Here is an 18,984-nt window from a genome sequence, read left to right as displayed (position 1 = left end):
ATATGTAATAAAACTAGTCCAACGGGGCTCCAACTCCCCATGTTAAAAATTGAGGTTTCTATGCCCGGTGAAAATTAACGGCGGCCCTACTGAAAAATGGGTGGTCTACACGTTTCCTGATAAAAACAAAACAATACGTAAAGGCGATTCACACGCAGCATCAAGCGACTATCGCCTGCATGGAACGTTTACGGAACAACAACATTAATTGTAAACAATTCATATGAAAGGACACTACGTCAAGTTCACGGAAAATTTTAACTTCGGATACGTGAGTAATATTCGGCTAAAAAATAATAAAAATAATCAGGACGTCGACGGAAGTTGATTGATCGTCTGAATCGTGTTTAATGCATGCGTTTCCTGATGAAAAAAAAAAACCAATCTCATTTGCATTTGTGGTTGTAAGTGAGCTGTCAGAGAGCCTAATGGCTCAACAATGGACCTCTGTCTGCCGGGTTTGTTGAACGAAAAAAATGGCATTCGGTTCAACCAAATACAAATAATAATACCCCTAAGTCCCATACAAACGAACCGCCAATGTTTGGTTCACAGCCTGAACAAGTAAGCCTACCAAATTACTCCCTTTCATTGCGATAGTTTGAAAATGTGGAAGGAGATCGTTTCTGGCAATGCTTTATGCTAGTTGCTACGGTGCAAAACAAACTTGTTTGTTTATGTTTATCGTTGCTGTATTAAACTGCAACAATCAGTCTAAATATCACCGGAACTAGCACAAAAGATGAAAAATGAACACAAACACCCACGAATCTACAAATATCAATACAGCTAGTAGTATATTCATGGTGGCTTAACCATTCTAGATTATTGTTTAACTTACATTTCGCTTGTGATCTTGATTATCAGATAAAAACTGTTTGTTTATTTATTTTTCACTATAATAAACAGTAACTATGGTGAACTTGTTCTCACCCTTCAGTGTTGCTAGTTTTATTGAAAACTCGTTAAAGTACATTGTCACTCTGACAGTGTATCATGACAGTGTACCGCACGATGCAAAATGTGTCCTTGAAAATTTGTCGAAGTATTCCGAATTATAATTTGTATTTGGTTCAACGGTCTGTTTCAAAATCGTCAAACGAAGGTCCCGTGTTGACCTCCCGTTGAACGATTGATTGGACTTTTATTGGACCAATGATCCAACGTATTGGATCAATGAAGGACCACCGTTGAACGTTTTTTTCTAAGAGGGTTGTGAAAATACTGAATGTGGGATTAATTTAAAATCAATGCGATGCACGCACAGAAAAAAGTGAATTGTAAGTACTAAACACAACTAAAATTAAACTGTACTTCAGAGTTCATACCATTTAATAGTGTTGTTTCATGAACTATAATTCAAAGCAGGGAGTTGGTTCTTCTTCTCTGACAATATTCGGAAGCGCGAATGAAATGCAACACGAACTGAAAAATCGCCGAGAACATGTTACGTATGTAAATATTTGTTGGATTAAGGAACACCAATAATTAAATGTATAAACATTAGGCTTAGAAAAACCATTGAAAGCATCCGTAGTGTCACGCACCGTCATTAGTTCTCACGGAAATATTAATCGCATCCAGCAGCCAACCAAACAAAATATGAAATATATAATGCAAAACAAAAATAAGGCATTCTAGCAACACTGCGCAAACGCAAAATGTCCGCTCAAATGTCAAATGACACAAAACAAAAAAGTAAAAGAAGATTCATTTCCCATCACTCATCGAAAGCGGACGCGAAATCGGCTCCACAAGAGCAGAAACAGATTCGACTCGATCGGCCATTGCTCACCTTTGTAAACGTGTTGACAAAAGTTCGAAGATCTCTACGGCCACCAGAGATGTTTATCTCCTCTGTGTGACGAAGAGCAAGCAAAATTTCTCCCCTCGCACTGACAACTTCAACGAGAGCTCTTCTCTTTCACATTTATACACCACTGTTGTGTAAAGTGTGCACGCATCATGAGTGCGTTTGTTTATTTCCTTTTACCTCTTCCACTGAATCGCACCAAAGTGCTAGAGCATTAGCTAATAAATTCTCCGAGGTGGATGCAGATACTTTCACAGAGGTGTACACGCCGGTGAGCACTCTGCTGTATGGTTTTCGTAGATACACGCAAAATCAGCCAAATAAAACAATTTATCGTAAAATTTTCGGTTTTCCTTGCAAATTTTTCATAGCAAGGCTAGATCTACTCTCTATTAATTGAAGTTCACAGAAGTGTTCGCTCACCATCACGCGCCAGTGGTCACTTGGGTGTATTTAGACGAGAGCGCGTGTGAGCAATTCATGCGAAGAGAATGTGTTTCACTCGCGCCAGCTGCTTTAACCACAAGCACACACTCAAATGATGTCTATTCGACACTGAGAAGAAGTGCGCTTTCCTCTTTGTGCGGTGCTTCGTTTTTTTCATCCTCGGTGTGGCAAAAATCTGACTCTAGCGTGTATCACTCTGGTGAAATGCCATCTCTGACGGCCACATAAAGGAATCTGCACAGAAAAGCAAATCGACTGCGACGCGGCGAGCTCACTTAAGAAAGTGGTCAGTAAACCACAAAAGTAACGTACGAAGGAGTTTTGCTGCATGATTAACGATTGCCGATAACGACAACCCAAGGTAACAAGTCACATGGAATAGTGGTAACGCTAAATTCAACATGTCCACCATTTCAGTCAGGGTTTTATTCATGTATTTTTCGTCATTCGCGTGCGGCCTATCAGCGTTCCGATAGTCAGATATATGAGCCACGAGCATCGCGTTTCATCTCTGGTTACCCGATTTCTTCGTTGGACGGGGGAAGTCATTGACGGGTGTGATCAATTAAGTGAGTCTACCTCATCGATCGGTGGTTGGATGCTGGTCATTGGACAATAGACTGGCTGAATTTTACTAGTTCTTGAGCGGTGGGCATCACGGATGAGCCACGATCTTGCCCGCTGACTTCATCGCGTGCAGAGAGCCACCGCAACTGTTGGGGAAATGACGACCCACTCGGTCGGCAAGCTGAGGTTGCTCATTGGTCCGACGACGCCGAGCGGATGGTGGACACATTGATAATGGAACTGTTCCGGTGGAAGAGCGGAAGTCGGGCGCGAGGTGTTCAATTAAGAGCGAAACAACGATGTAACTAGGGTGATTCAGCTAAGTAGTTTAAGTTCCGAGACCGTGAGTAAGAAAATTTTGTTAGACATATTTATTGGAGATGTTTGTTGGATATTGGTGGGGAAAGCTGAGAAAATATTGTAAGAGAGAGAAAAATGTAGAGCTGGATGTTCAAGAGAAATGTTTTAAGTCTAGTGGAGGAAGGCGGCGGAAGGAGATAAAAGAGTACATGCTGGGAATATAGAAACTTTAAACCATACGTAGCTTCTATTTATTTGGATTTGTTGGCTAGCACTCCCGCCGTGTGAACACAAACACTACAAACATTTCATACGGTCGCATAAACCAATGAGAGTTTCTCTTTGTTTACTCTACCTTTTGTTAATATCTATTTAATTTTTACGTTAACTTACACAATATTTGAATAAAAGACAATGTTAAGTCAAAATAGGAAAGACTTAACGCTTGCGTATAGGGGCCCTTACACGAGAACGAGTAATACCATTATTATGGTGGCGTTTACACTATTAGTTGTGCCAGTTTACTCACATACCACCAGCTGGCAATGTTTACACTATTGCTGGAAATTTTCTTGTTGGCAAAATTTGTAAAATTTATAAATACAATGAAATGTATCTCTTGAGTACTTAAATCATTATTCTGATGTTTGATATTGACCCACAAACGAATGCTTTCAACTGAAGCATGAAATACGTACGAGAAGTGCAATATTTTCATTCCGTTGTCATCTTGAGTTTCTTCACCAGTATCGCTTGTCAGCATGAAATTTAGAACGTTCAGAAATTTTCATGCTGGTAACAATCTCGTGTAAGACCCCTTATTATTTCTGTTCCGTGTACATTATTTTGGACGTTTAAATTTTGAGTTTTTTTTCTATTGAGTAAGATATGGTTTTCGTGTATATATGCAGAATCCACCTCACGATAGGTACAATTGTGTAAGTGTAACTTTCCATTTTCAACTGAAATGTATACTTTCATTCTCTCCTTTCTACGATCGGTTACTTGTGTGTGATTATTCTTCTACGTGGTCAAGAAATTTACGTGAGCGAAGAAAAGCAACTTTGTCACTTGCTAGACGGTTACTATATCCTTTCTGACGTTTTTTAAGTTTTTTGGCTGTATAGTAAAGTTGCATAAAAAGTAGTAAATCTTCGTATTACTGGTGGCAAACATCTAGAAAAAGTTTCTCTGGTTCAGCCGAAATCAGCTGGATACAGAACTGCTTCATCCGGCTTCATAGCTGTCGGCCCGGCCAGTACAGATTGACGAGCGTGAAAGAGAGGACGAAAAGTAAGTGATTGCTTCCTTTAAATTTGTCGCGTTTTGTAATGTTATTTTTTAAATTAGTTGTAAAAGTATGAATTCAATGACGCATAGTGGAAGTAGATTAACTAATAGAAGGATATGATTAGAAGTTATCAAATACGAATAAAGTAGTCTTTGGTCTCGGAAATGTTGATTCAGAAAAACGTCGAAAGTCCGGAGAGAGACAGCAAGTTAGTACCGTGAAGCATGATGGCGGCCGTGTATGAATATTCGTTTTTTACTGTGCGACTGGGAGTATGTAGGAAAGCAACTTTGTCAATGAAATTCCCGTTAAATATACAGTTCCTTTTTTTTGGATTTGTCTCGCATATTTGCTAATCATAACTTTGGTGTGAATCGTTTGCATAATGGCAGAATTTTGAAGTCATCCAAAAATCTGGTAGGATTGAAGAAGCGAATGAACTCTCACATTGAATAGTCGCCGTCACCGCTGTAGTCGCTATTCGCATGTTTCGGAGCTATATAAATCAAGATGGTTAGTGGAATGGGAAAACGGCAGAGAATAGTCGTCGTCATCAGATTTTTTGAACTCGTTCTCTTACCCAGTTCGCAGTGTGCAGACCAAAGTTACTACAACATGAACCTATCAAAGTGGTGTTTCGGAATGAAGCGTATCATCGTAAATTTTATGCTTGCTTTTATTTAAATAGCTATCTAACAGGTGTAATCAACGCCATATAAAAAACATTAAGTAACGTAGGAAATGTTAAATATTTGCAATTGGGAGATGAAAAAGATGTTTATTAGTATGTTTATAAAATATTCCTGTTGTATAGGTGCTGTTTTAATCAATAATAAAAATTATGTCGGGTATGTTCTGTAAGAAAATCTCTATAGCAATCACGTGAGGGCTTTCTTCGAAAATTGGTACTAAACACATCTGAACCTTCGTTTTATGGCCGTGGCCGATCATTTTTACCGTTCTCATATAGAAAATTTATACAATCACTGTAAAAACTGAGTTTTTAATCGAGGCGCGAAGGGCCGAGTATATGTATATCATTCGACTCAGTTTGTCGAGTACGCAAAATGTATATTTGTGTAACACTTTCTTGCACTCACAGGGCTATCCGATTTGCATGAATTTGGATTCAAATGAAATATCTTGTAATCTCATGCAATGTTCCTGAATTTTATTCGGATCCGCTTTCCGATTCCTAAGTTACAGGGTGATATGTGCCAAAAAATTAAAATAAGTGCGCTAACATTTCTCAGAGACGACTGAACCAATTCTCACACACTAAGATTCAAATAAAGGTACAATTGTCTCGAAGAAAGTTCCTAATTTTTTTTTCAATCCAACTAGAGATTACAGGAGAAATTTATGAGTAAATTTTCTCTGAAATTTCTCTATCGATTTTTCACAAAATTTTGAAATTCTTTAAAAAGTTCCCGAAAAGTCGATTAGGATCCGGCTTCCGGTTTAGATATTACAGCGCGATAAGTGAAATTTTTTCAATTTCATGAATATTTTTTCACATGTGATGGCGAAACCAATTTTTATAAAACTGACTAGTAAATTCATCTAGTTGGCAGATCTGGTTAGTTGGTGGATATATAAACCTACCTTAAGATTACTAGTCTCCGGTTTCAAGTTCCGTAAGCATCCGTTGTAGTGGAAAAAGCTCCAAAAACGGAACTTACTTCGATTTTTCAGCAACGGTTTAACCGTTTTTCTCAAATCCAAGTTGGTCCAAGTTGTAGCTCTCAATGTCTTAAAAGATACTGTGCAATTTCATCCAGGTCCGACTACCGGTTCCGAAATTATGAGTGTAAAAACTTTTAAATCGTCATATAAAATAATGATGCTAAACCGGTGCGTGCCGGTACAGAAGAAGAAAACACCACCGCATTTGCGAACGTAGCACACAGCCTGCTTTGTTCAATTTCGACATAACTGTTTACAAGCTGAAAAGATTATGTTAGTTTATATCCAAAGAAAGTTTTTAATTTTATAAAAGTTTAAAAAAATTCACCACTAGGTGGATTTCTAAATATCTACACCACTAGGTGGATTAAAACAGGCAATTATTTTACCGAGATCCAGCGAAAAAAGTTTGTTCTTCACTTATTCCATTATATCCGGAACCAGAAGTGGCAGACATTCGATCTTCGAATTTGATCTATGGCCCAATAGCAGCTTTCAAACGAGCCTACGTTTGTGGAAATTGGCTTAGCCACCTCCGAGAAAATTGAGTGGCAAAAAAATCTGGAATGCGCCCACTTACTGATCCCGTCGAGCCGAGTCGAATTGTATATAACACTGTCTACGAGTCTTCGTTCGAAAGTCAATTTTTCTAGAAATTCTTTATCCTTTCTATACAGAAAAGCAAACAGCGTTTTGCGGCAGGACCGTACATTGTTCCACGATGAACATTTTTTACAAACAATTCGAACGAAATTCAGTTTTCTGGTTGGAACATGCATTTCTCCAATACTAATTATATAACGTTCGCACATAAAAACAAATCTTTCAAAAACCTGTAGCCGCAAAACTTTAAGAAAATTGAATTGACTATTTTTGTTGGTTTAGCGGTAAGTTTTAGTGTGTTTAGCCTATCTGAAGCCCTCCTGTCTGATAGCGGTTTACAATATTAAATATTTCCATGTATTATGTTTATCCATGTAATTAACTAGTCTACGACAAAGGTGGGTATTAGGTCAATCGAATCTCAATGACCGATTTTCCGTTTGCGTATCGTATTTGAGATCATCATTCCATCATCGAGCCCCGCCTTAATGCAATGTTTGTATCAAATGGATTCAAATATTTTCAGAGAGGCTTTCAATCTCTTGGAAATAACAAGCAATCGACGCGTATTTAGTTTATGTTTTTTAGTTCGGTATATACAGTTAACATTATCTCGATTACACTTACACTAAAGACGTCTTTTGTTGTTTGTTGTTGTTTCTAAGATGAGATGATTTTTTACGAATCTATGAATAATACTAGCAATGTTAAAGATGTTTTTTTCATGAAAATGAATCAAAAAGTTGGCGAAAAGTCTGGATAAATTAAAGCCCATTAGAGCCAATTCAGCCAGATGTATGGATTTTTCAATAACATTCCAATTCAAATGAGCTATTACATACTAACCCTTTCGCACACTATCATTCTGACACTAGCGCAGCAGACTCTAGCGCCGTTATATTGATACACCGGGACTCCCCGGCGGGGAGGAATGAGATCGAAACTTGTGAGCACTTGGTTATCTCTCCTGTTGACGATTAGAATACAATAGGTAGAAGGTAAAATAACTGTCATTTTGGTCATCCAACTATTAATGTCACTTTTGGTGGAGAGCCATAACTGGATGCCGTGAATACGAATAAAACTGACACTCTTTCTTTATACTTCCGAATATCAATTAGTTGATCGATTGTGCAAGCTTTTCCCTTTTTCACTACTAGAATTTAAAACGATATACCTAAACTAAAGTACAGATTAGCCACATTTAACATTCTGACACACAATTAAAATTTGCGAAATAACCAGTGTAGTTCTTTATGATAAAATAATGGGGGTTCTGAAAGGTTTCTGATGGATACCGCTGATACTGGTATGGTTGGTGTAGATAAACGCACAATTCTTTGGGTATATAATTATGGTTCTAAAAAGCAACATACCGAATTTTCAACTCAATTAAGGAGTGTATCGAAAATAAGCTATCCACAAATTTTTCTTTCAAATTATTATGAAAAACGATATTTTATTCAAACTAAAAATTGATCCTTTATTGTACGAGGTTAAACTTGAGCATAATGAACACCGGATGAAATTTAAGTTATTCCTTCACGAGTTTTCGAACTTTTGATCGAACGCTCTTCATCAAGTTCCGGACAAGTGTTGCATCGCATTTTTTGGACGCTTGAGCCCAAATTTTTTTGAACTCCTGCATGTTCCCAGCTGCCTCATCAGTCTTATTGAAGACCCTCTTCACGATTGCCCAGTAACGTTCGATGGGTCGAAGCTGAGGCCAATTTGGTGGATTGATATTTTTCTCAACGAAATGTATACCCTTTTCCGCAAGCCAATTTAGATTGGTTTTGGCATAGTGAGCCGACGCCAAATCCAGCCAAAACAGTGGAGGTGTATTATGCTTCTTATATAAAGGCAGCAATCTCTTCTGGAAACGATCAGATCGATAGTTTTCTGCATTCATAGTTCCGGTAGTGTAAAAAATGGTTGACTTCAAACCACAGGAACATATTGCTTGCCATACCAGTACCTTTCGACCGACGACGACAGTAAAGTATTGTGAACCTGGAAGGGTTTTCGAGTCCTCTTTTACATAAGCCTCATCGTCCATCAAAACGCATGCATCCGGACCCTGCAAAGTCGCGAATACAATTTCCGGGCCCTTGTTGCTACTTGCTTCTTCTGTTTTACACTTTGTTCCGAGATTTTTGCGTCTTGTAGGTCTTTAGGTGATTTCGCCTCTTGACGCTGGACCATTCCGACACTCGTTCCTGCTGTTTTGGCAAAATCACGTATTGACATTGATTTATTTTTCATGATTAGAGATACAACTTTCTGGTCCAGTTTCGGGTTGGAAGAACCGGGTTTTCTGCCTCTTCCTGGTAGCTCATCCTAAGAATAATGTTCCCCAAACTTATTAATTATGTTTTTAACGCTTGCATGATGAATTCCAAACCGCTTCGCCAATTTTCGCATAGTAATACCCTTCTCACTTAGCCATGTGTCCAGAACTTTAATTTCCACTTCCTTTTCAATACGCGACATTTTGAAAACGCAAAATTTCAACCGCACAAACAAGTAAAGAATCGAAAGCTGACAGCCAAACGCTCAGCATGCTGCAATCTGAGCATAGAAAACCATGCATAGAAATACATGCGTACAACACAAATGGATATGGACAGCTTATTTTCGATACACACCTTATTTCTATTCGGGTTTGAATATTCCAGTGAAAAAAAAACTATTAAATTGCTGTACGGGATTAATTTCTGGCATTCAAAAGGTCCAAATTGCTCTATCCTATCCTAGATTTGCACTACAATGATGGTTTCAATTTCCAATTTGCAAAGAAGCAATCGTGAAGTTATTTATAAAACATTTGGAGCCATTAGAAGGACTCATTTTGCATAATGTTCCCATTGTTGTCCGTTTTTCGTTGTATTTTTCGCCAATGCAAACGACCAGCAGCAGGATGATGCAATCGATCTTCTTTGGAGGAAAACTGGCTCTGCGACCTGTTCGTTAGGGGTCTTGTACCATGCAAAAGGTCTGCTTCCATTGCCGTCGTCCGGGTGCGTAAAAGGCAAGCAAGCGTGATGAGTTTTCCTCATTATTTACAAAAGTTTGAAATAACTGTTTTTCAGTTATTTATAGTTATCTCCCACTGTTGAAAATTTAATCACAAATCTCTATCATATTTTCGATAGCTTGGAGAAAAAATATGTTTTTGGGTTAAGTACAACAAGAGATATTCGCGATAAAGTTCTGCCCATGAACAGGGTAAATTTTAAAAAAGCCGCCCCATAGTAAAGTAAGTCGACATTTCATGACAAAAACAAATAGCGAAGATGTTAACATAAATCGTCAAACAATTTCTGATCGTCTATACGACATGGGAAAGATTCAGGAGATGGGAAAATTGGTTCCTCATGAGCTGAATGATAGCGAAAAACGTTGAAATCGAAAAGTGTCTCGTACAACGAGCTCCTAAAACCATGACAAATTGTAAATATTGAGATGAAATTTTGCCAAACATTACTCGAAAAACGACCAGAATTCTTTACAAGATATGAGAAGTTCATTTTGCGGCACAACAATGCCTCCGTGCAGACAGCGAAATCGGTCAATAACATAATTTCTGAACACAGATGGACACTTCTACCCCACTCGCCATACTTCCCAGACTTGAATTCGTCCGACTATCACTTGTTTCCATCAATGTCTCACGCACTTGCTGAGCAGAACTTCATTAGTTATGAAGATGTGGAAAAATGGATTTACGACTGGATCGCTTCAAAAGATGGACTTCGTTCGCATAGTATTCGTGAGTTGGTGCAAAGATGAATAAGATGCATTGCTTTCGAAGACTTTGAATAGAGTTTCATGAACCTATTATTTTTAATCAACAATTTTTGCACCTGGTATGATAGATAGCTCTTACAAGTTGCTCTAAAGGGTTCCTATCGACATCGACTCAATGTCAAGTAGATAACATTGTTTTTGTTGTACATATATGTCACCTTTTTTAAAGATTTCGCTTTCTATCAATTATTGATATATTTTGTTCATATTCATTACAGATCGCCATTGAGCCTTCCCACGATTAATTCGTTTGTCATCCGTCCGTTAATTGTTGTGTCGTCGTCACAAGGCTCTGAAGGCACCATCTGTTCTAATCTGTGTTCGAAATATAGACCATGCAAATATGGATCTGTCAATTTTTGTCGTAATCCTTGTCGGGACCCTGCTTTCTTTACTAGGACTCCACTTTTTTCTGCTGAAGCCGTTATCCGGCAAGTCTTTCGAAGAGATGTTAAAAGAGAAACGTGAAATGCGTGAGAAGATTCTGGGCACCGGTGGTGCTAATCTAAAGTCATCCAAAGACAACGCAAATAAAAAGGCAAAGAAAGCTAACAAAAAACCTCAACAACAGAAACAGAAAGTCTCCGCTGTTATAAAAGAATCTGATCAGGACTCAGGAGAAATAGAGAGCGACACTAATTCTTCCGAGAGCCCACTGGAAGAGGAGATTAATCCGTTAACCTACGCAAAAAAGAAAGTAAATTCTGGAGTGGAATATGCCGAAACAGAAAGCTTTCCGCTGAACGAAGGACAAAGCAAGGTGATGATGCTGTTTCTATTGTTTGGTTGTTTATATTTTTTCTGTCGGTAATCGGTATTATTTCATTTATATTTTCAGAAGAAAGAAAATAAACCAGTGCAAGGAAAAAAGAATAAGCAAAAGGGAGGCATTTTGATCAACAAAACTGAACCAGTGCTTGTTAAGCCGGAACCTGCCCCGGAAATCAACCACTTCGAAGTGACTCATCCCAAAGATGCTGTTGAAATTGCTCGTCAGCATGTGACTGTTTCGCAGAAAGAGGAAGCGATAAAAACAAAATCTCAATCAAAGGAACAACGCAAAAATAAGGTTAAGGATCAAAATAAGCCCATTCCGAAAACTAGCGCTGTAGAAGAAATACCCGTTGTTCCAGTCGTAGCGCCAGTAATCGTTGCTGAAGTTCCCAAGGTCGAGACTAAGCCTTCGGCTCAAGTGGGCAACAAGGAGAAATCGAATAAAAAAAAGAAAAATGAACTGATCACTCAGCAACTTGCTGCCGAAGTTCAAGATGCTGCCAACGTGCAATCGTTGGTTCGTATTTTGGCAAAGGCAGATCTCCCCCGTAATGACATTCAGATACTTATTGATTTTCTGCTGAACAAACAGCAGGATACGTTAACCAAGGACCCATCTGAATGGAACGATCCGTCCGATCCATTGCAGAAGCTCAAGAAACAACTGCAAGAGAAAGAAAACCAATTGCAGGAAGAACAAAAAGGATCTGCTGGGTTACACGCCAAACTAAAGGAGCTGCGCCAAGAGTTGAACAGTGACAAGGTGCAGCACAGTTCCCTCATTAAAAGCTACAACGAGGAATTGCATGCTAAACGTATAGAGCAACAAAATCTTCAGCAGCAGTTACAAATATTGTCCGAAAAGTTTACTGCAGAGAAGCAATCACTCTCACATCAATATCAGCAACTGCATGCCAAATTCATTCAACTTTCAAAGGAACATACAGCTGCACAAGAGAATGTGGCTACTATCTCTCAGCTGAATGAAAACCAACAGATCCTGCAGCGTGAGTTAATGACGAAAGGTCAATTGTTGAATGAAAAGCTGCAAATCGAAGAGGTAGGGTTTAATTGACTAAGATTAAATTACGTTGCCCATTCATAATCTATTTTTACATCATGAATTGGAATCACGAGTGCTTGATAAGATAAGAAGTAATAAAAATTTCTTGTTTAATTTAGGAACTGGTGAAGAAAAATGCGGAATATGAAATGCTGCTTCGCAGTAAAGATGAGATGATACAGCAACGTGTGCAAGGTAGGTCTCCCGGGTTTATTGCTATACTATTTATTTATACTCGGTTTTCTCCTCAGATATCGGTGCATACGAGAATGAACTGCAACAGCTGCGTGTAGTTGCCAACCAAAAGGATGAATTAGCCAAGCAACAGAGCTACGAATTGGAGCAGCTCAAGGCTCAGGTTGATGAACTGCAAGCTAAGCAAAAGCAAGCAGCTGCGGCAGTTGTTACAGCGGCCGCTGTGAAAACGCAAGTGGAAGAAAACAGCAAAGTGGAAATCCGCAATCTCCAGAATGCCTTAGATTCGAGCAACACGGAACTTACCGTGTGCCGTACCGACCTTGCCGACAGCAAAAATAAACTGATCGACCAGGAACAGCAGACAGCGGCATTGCGTTCTCGCATGGATGAGCTGCAGCAGGAAATTGAGGAGCAAAAAGCGAGGAACAATGTAAGAATTTTAAATGTTATTTCCTATTGTAGTAAATTGGCACTTACAACTTTTGAAGATTATGCTAGTTTGCAAGAAAGTTGGTGATTTAGGTACAACAAAAAAAAAAGAAGGAATGTCACCTAATTAAGAGGTCTTGTGAAAGATGTTTGTTTTTTTTATTAGTTGTCTATTTAGACCAGACATAATCAAGCTTTCTGGGTTTTTGTCTTGGGTGTCAATTATAAAACGAAATCATTGTTCATGTCTCACTCTATTGTGTAAGCCAATACATTGAGCGATGATATTAGACATATTGTTTGATAGATAAAATTAAAGGCTATTCTTTCATTTTCGATCCAATCCAACTTCTGCTGATCCATCAATCACATACCTGTATTCCCAAACATCGCACCATTTTTTGCGTTGGACTCCGCGCACCATCCTATTCTGTTCTACCCTTCCTTCTGTTGGTATCAGGATTTGCGCATGAAGAACTGGAAGCTGATAGAAGCACTACAAGTAGCTCAAAATAACACCATCAAATCAAGCACTAACACAATATCCAGTAGTAAAGTTGTAAGTTTCAAGAACCCTTAGCGAATTGTTGATTTCGGCCGCACAATATATGATTACGTTTCTTTATCTGGTTTGATTTTGTACAGGAATTGAAGGCATCCAGCCAAAACTCGTCGAATCATGTAGACGAACCGGTAGCACAACCCGCACCGGTTGTCGATGTCGATAAAATCATCCTGGAAGAGCAAGGAAGGACCAAAGATCTGCTGATCAAATTGCTTCCTACAGAGATTGTCTCGACACTGCCACTAGATGCAACCAACTTCCATAGTTGGTTGGAGGCCACTGTTACCTGCATACGCGAACAGCAGGAGAGCCTTCGTGTTTCGAACGCCAGTAGCGATAGTAACAGTACCGGTACACAGGTGCATTTGAACTGCAATAACAACACAAGTAGGAGTAGTAATAGTACTAACAATAACAATAGTAGTTTATATGAAAATGATGATGCCCATGACGGGAAGACCGAGGGCAGTAGCAGTAGTAAAAACGGTGCACCAACGGTATATCCTGTCGAGGATCCACAGGCTTTGGCTGCAAAAAATGAACAGTTGCAGAAGACGATAGAACAGTATAAGCTGATCATCGCTGAAACTGTAAGTTATATAATTTTTTCTCTCTCTTTTCTTCAATGTATTTTGTAATTATCGTCCTTAGGAAATCATGTTGAAAAATCTGGAATCGAAAGCAAGCGGAAGAGGCGTTGGTGCGAACGATGGATGAAGAACTGATTCTGCTCAAGTCGGCTGGTGCATTAAAGTAGTATAATTCGCAGTACTGATGGCTGGCCAACCTGAATAGAGAACAGTATGCAGGGTGGTTGATACGACACAGTAGCGATACAGTTGAACAGAACATCATTAAGGTATGCTCTAGTAAAATATATGACCATTAATCCGTATTGGTTCGATCTTAATAACATAACCAACTGGTTCTATTTAGTCGTAATCTGACAACGAATTATGGTTGACGAGCCGTCGTATGGTATCAGCGTGTATTTGTAGCAACAAAATTACAAATGTTAGATTTACATGCAGACCACTGTTCGTTTCTTTTACACTAATTAAGTCGTTTTAGCATTGTAACCGAATTTTCATTGTTTTGGATGTAAATGCCTTTAAGCCAGGTTTCTCGTAACTCTCCCCATGGTATTCACATGTGATCTGTTGATTTTCATTTGAGACTAGTTATTTATTTGGATGCCTTCCGTTCTAGTCGGGAAACAGGCGTGGCACATAAACGTTATTCTGGAAACAATCTCTCCGCATTGTTTTCGACACATACCTTCGCGCATAATTCTCGATAGCGTTCGGAGGAATGCTACGATGATTTCGGATCTTGGAGCAACCACCAACCTATTGTCATTCATGTGCTACGTGACTGATGGTATGTCAAAAGGTTTACAAACAGACGCTATTTACACCGATTTCTCTTCTGCCTTTAATCAGACCCTGTCAGCTTGGAGGAAAATCAAACTTCAATTCAGCGACGCCATCTCACGACATAACATTTAATATATCATGTCAATTGTATGGATGCGCAGTGCTGCTATTTTTACGCGCACGAAGTTGACATTTCTCTCCCCTACTTCTATGTACGAGATTCGATGCGGACTTGTCTGAGGGCGCCATGCTCGCAAACAAGGATGTTGCCAATGATTTGTTCGGAAAATGTGAGAGCTGGATATCTTGTTAATATGATGTCTTTGCTTTGATATAATAAACCACAATATAACAATTGCTAGATTGGAAAAACTTGGATTCGGTTCTATCATCCTTCGATGGCTGGAATCATATCGCTTCGTCCGGAATTCCGCAGGGCCATCTCTGGCCTTTAATATTTTTACTGTACTTCAACGACGTCAACTTTACTCTACGGGTCCCTCGTCTATCGTTTGCCGATGACGTTAAGATCTACTATTACACACCTTATGATAAAAAAAGAACCGGAATTTTCATTTTAAAATTCCCGCGCTTGTCCAATCGGTAAACTTGTATTCTCTCAACGTTGGCAACACTTTTATACACACACATCATCACCAGTTATGATGCATTCGATGAATGTGGGGTCACTATATGCGTTGGAAATCATCTCTTTGGCCACATCAACACGACGCTGTTTTTGAATGAAATTCAGCTTTTTTGGCACCAGCCGAAAAGCGACGCGTTTCAAACCCAAAACATCAGTTAAAATGTGTTCGGCTGAACCATAAGAGATGCCCAACAACACAGCAATCTCTCTAATCGGTACAGAACGATTTTGCAACACGATTTGCTTCGCCGATTCAATGTTTTCTTCAGTAACAGATGGCGGCCAGGGATCTCATCATGATCCAAGCTTGTACGACCACCTTTGAAGCGTTTATACCACTCGTATGCCTGTGTTTTTCCTAGACACGATTCACCAAAGGCCTTTTCTAACATTTTAAACGTTTCGGAACACTTAAATCTATTTACAACACAAAATTTGATGCACGCACGTTGTTCTAAATTTTCATCCATTAAAAAAATCGCCACACGAAATTTTTTCAACTTCTTTGTATAGACACCAAACAAAAACTAAATGCTTCAAAATTTGACAGAATGTGTATAAAAGTGTTGCCAACGTTGGGAGAATAAAAGTTTACCGATTGGACAAGCGCGGGAATTTTAAAATGAATATTCCGGTTCTTTTTTGATCATAAGGTACATAATAGGGATGAATAACTTGGGGTTTTTCCGTATGTTTCAAAAACGATTAGCAGTGAATCAGGGATGTATTCTCTTATTTATCGACAACCCACATCATTCTACAGACTACTAGGGTATACATTTTAGAAAAAATAGAAAATAGCACTTTTTTAACTTTTCAATTAACTCAAACATTTTTTTATGTTACAGATTATTGACACGAGAGGAAATTCATAGTTATGTAGTCAGCGTGACCTGTAAAGCGGCATGAACAAATTCACCGGAAACATCAATAGTGAAAATCGTTTACTGCTAGAGTTGTGTTCCAGAATAAAATCTGTCCTTTTGGGGAAACTCTATTGTAATTCCATTCTCATCTCTTGATTGTTTTTGTCGCGAATATTATAAAAAAAACAAATCTGACGTTTTAAAGATTCCTCTCTACCTAACCGAGCTATCTGTTTAGTGTTGCCGAATTACGATCACTTTCCCTGTTGGCAAGATACACTCCACTTAGTCTCGTTTTTATTATTATTCGTAATAAAAATTAAGTGATTTACGGAAACGAAAGAGTTTTCGACGGATAGCACGAGCAACCGTTATTGTAAATTCACGATGTCAGATAAAGGATACGATTTAAGAACAACCCAACTGACGAAAACACCAAAGTAAGTTTATTTGACTCACTACTGTATACATTCTTTGTTAAAACTCTATCCCAGGTTTCTTATCAAAAATATGAAATGTGATTATTTTGTTTGAACAGATGTCGATTTTATTTTCCGTTATTTTTTTCGTAGTTGGGTATTTCTTGCACTGAGCTTCTCAAACGTAGCGAACTCGAAAGATGGAATTTATTATAATGACTATAATCAATATTGATTTGCATTTTGTTTAGCTGCCGTTGAAAACTAGATATCGTTTCCTCAAATAAACATTATTTATCAATATTACGTTTTTGTTCAGAGATTGAAGTTCAAGAATTCCTCCACTAAGCAGCGCATATGAATGCAACCCAAATACTCTTTTGAGGAATGATACATTAAAAAAAAATTCTCTACACAAAAGTCTGCTATCCCAGAGAGGCATGTCATGCTAAGACCAGTGGAAGCAAACCGGAATGAAAATGATACAAAAAAAAACTATCGTGACTCTCAATAAACAACCAAATCTTACTAGATACCAATCTATTTTCTATTCTAGAAGTTATCAGTATCATTTTAAAAGCGTTGTTATAAGAGTAATGTAAATTTGAGTATCTATTCCTTAGAATCTTCTTTAGATGCCGCCTGACCCAGTTTAATATCATTCGTTAGACCAGCAACATTAGATTCCTATTAGATTTATCCAGTACGAAGCAAAACTCAGAATCATGCAATCAATCTCCTTGTTTTTCGAATTCATATCACGGAATCAATAGAAATGTCAAAGAAGTTCCACTAACTAAAAGCCACCCTATTAATCATATGTTGTAAGAAACTGTTAGTCTTAGTTGTGTATTATTCTTAAATCTATGTTTATAGAGATTCGCTTCCGTTATATATCTACGCGTTTCTTATTTAATTCCAGAAACTTGGTTAAACGCATAAATGAAATAGATAATGTGCCCTACTTACACCGTCACTTATGTCAGTAAATAATATGATAGTAAACAGATACGTTCAACACAGTGGCTCAGGTGACTGGACATGTGAAATGAATGAGTAGACAGTGTAAAAAGGGCTCAGTGCTGCAAGAAACCGCTTTTTTAAAAGCCAGTCTGATGAAAACATAAAGCAAATAAACTTTACTAAAAGACACGTGAACATTATTTTTATACATAAAAATGAAAACATAGAGTTTAAAAAAACAAGAACTAGATATACACATATATACTTTATGATGTAGAAAAAATACTGAATTACAGCGAAAAAAAAACAACGCGCAAAGCAAAGCTGAGCATGGAAAAATAGAAATAAAGTCCGAAGCTTCCGTTATAAAAAGAGACAATGCAAATGGACTCCGATTTTTTTTAAATATTACTAATAAAACAAGCAAACAGTAAAGAATCGATTAAAGAAGCTGATTAGCAATATCCGTGAATGAAAACAAAAAAATCTATTTAACGGAATACGAATAAATGAATTCTAACACAAACATTTTTTTTTAATTTTTTTCCGAAATTTCAAAGAAAAAATTTTGCTAAATGTGTGAGCAACGACTAAACTGAATTTTCGATCACAAAAATCTGCACTTAATTTTCTATGAAACTATAACAAACTTATAGTGAAATGAAAATTAGTTCTGCATCATAGGACGCCATTGTATTTTTTTCCGAATCTTAGTTTCAGTTCCGGAATTGCGAATTGTTGAATATGAATATGGCCAAATACAAAATAACTATGTAAATAACGACGCAAAAAAGGTCTCACGAAGTACTGCAATCGTTTCGATTCGCAAGCTTTGACGAAAAATGAACAACCACAAGACGATTTGTTGCATTGGCCTCATATATCTTATCCCGGATGTGCTGGAAATAGTGATGAATAACTCCGAAATGGAATTCACTTACTTTACCTATCAGCCTAGTCTTGCGGTGTTCTTTGCTGTATCTAGAAAACGTCTCTATGTAGCTTGATCCATCCCCGCTCTTCGCCATCCACTCAAAGTCTGGATACTTCGTAAATCCCCCTCCACTTAATTAAATCACCTTGCTCGCTGTGCTTCTCTTTTTCCTGTGCCTACCGGACCAGATTCAAGAACTATTTTCGATGGGTTGCCGTCCGGCATCCTAAT

General features: G+C 38.1%; 1 protein-coding gene across 4 annotated transcripts; it reads left to right on the top strand.

Moving 5' to 3' along the window:
• Positions 1 to 4,128: 4,128 nt before the first annotated feature.
• On the top strand, positions 4,129 to 18,345 carry LOC131427931 (ribosome-binding protein 1). 4 transcript variants are annotated; one of them, XM_058591523.1, is made up of 10 exons: positions 4,129 to 4,420; positions 4,478 to 4,626; positions 10,736 to 11,277; positions 11,356 to 12,351; positions 12,474 to 12,549; positions 12,606 to 12,982; positions 13,442 to 13,540; positions 13,627 to 14,136; positions 14,198 to 14,405; positions 16,420 to 18,345. In XM_058591523.1, the coding sequence occupies exons 3-9, from the start codon at positions 10,861 to 10,863 to the stop codon at positions 14,261 to 14,263; spliced, it is 2,541 nt and encodes an 846-aa protein (XP_058447506.1). In that variant the 5' UTR covers positions 4,129 to 4,420; positions 4,478 to 4,626; positions 10,736 to 10,860; the 3' UTR covers positions 14,264 to 14,405; positions 16,420 to 18,345. The 4 variants fall into 4 exon arrangements, with proteins under 4 accessions (XP_058447506.1, XP_058447505.1, XP_058447508.1 ...); XM_058591522.1 differs by lacking the exon at positions 4,478 to 4,626 and having other exon boundaries at positions 4,130 to 4,420; XM_058591524.1 differs by lacking the exons at positions 4,129 to 4,420; positions 4,478 to 4,626 and adding an exon at positions 5,145 to 5,266.
• Positions 18,346 to 18,984: the final 639 nt, after the last annotated feature.

Source organism: Malaya genurostris, chromosome 2, assembly GCF_030247185.1.
Source record: "Malaya genurostris strain Urasoe2022 chromosome 2, Malgen_1.1, whole genome shotgun sequence".
NCBI classification, from domain to species: domain Eukaryota; kingdom Metazoa; phylum Arthropoda; class Insecta; order Diptera; family Culicidae; genus Malaya; species Malaya genurostris.
The sequence above is the reverse complement of the archived record's forward strand: the minus strand, read 5'-3'. Positions and strand labels throughout refer to the sequence as shown.

Coding starts and splice junctions, on each gene's coding strand:
- LOC131427931 (XM_058591523.1), top strand. CDS start 10,861: ATGGATCTGTCAATTTTTGTCGTAATCCTTGTCGGGACCCTGCTTTCT. Junction 12,352..12,473: donor AAAAGCTGCAAATCGAAGAG/GTAGGGTTTAAT, acceptor TGTTTAATTTAG/GAACTGGTGAAGAAAAATGC. Junction 13,541..13,626: donor CAATATCCAGTAGTAAAGTT/GTAAGTTTCAAG, acceptor GATTTTGTACAG/GAATTGAAGGCATCCAGCCA.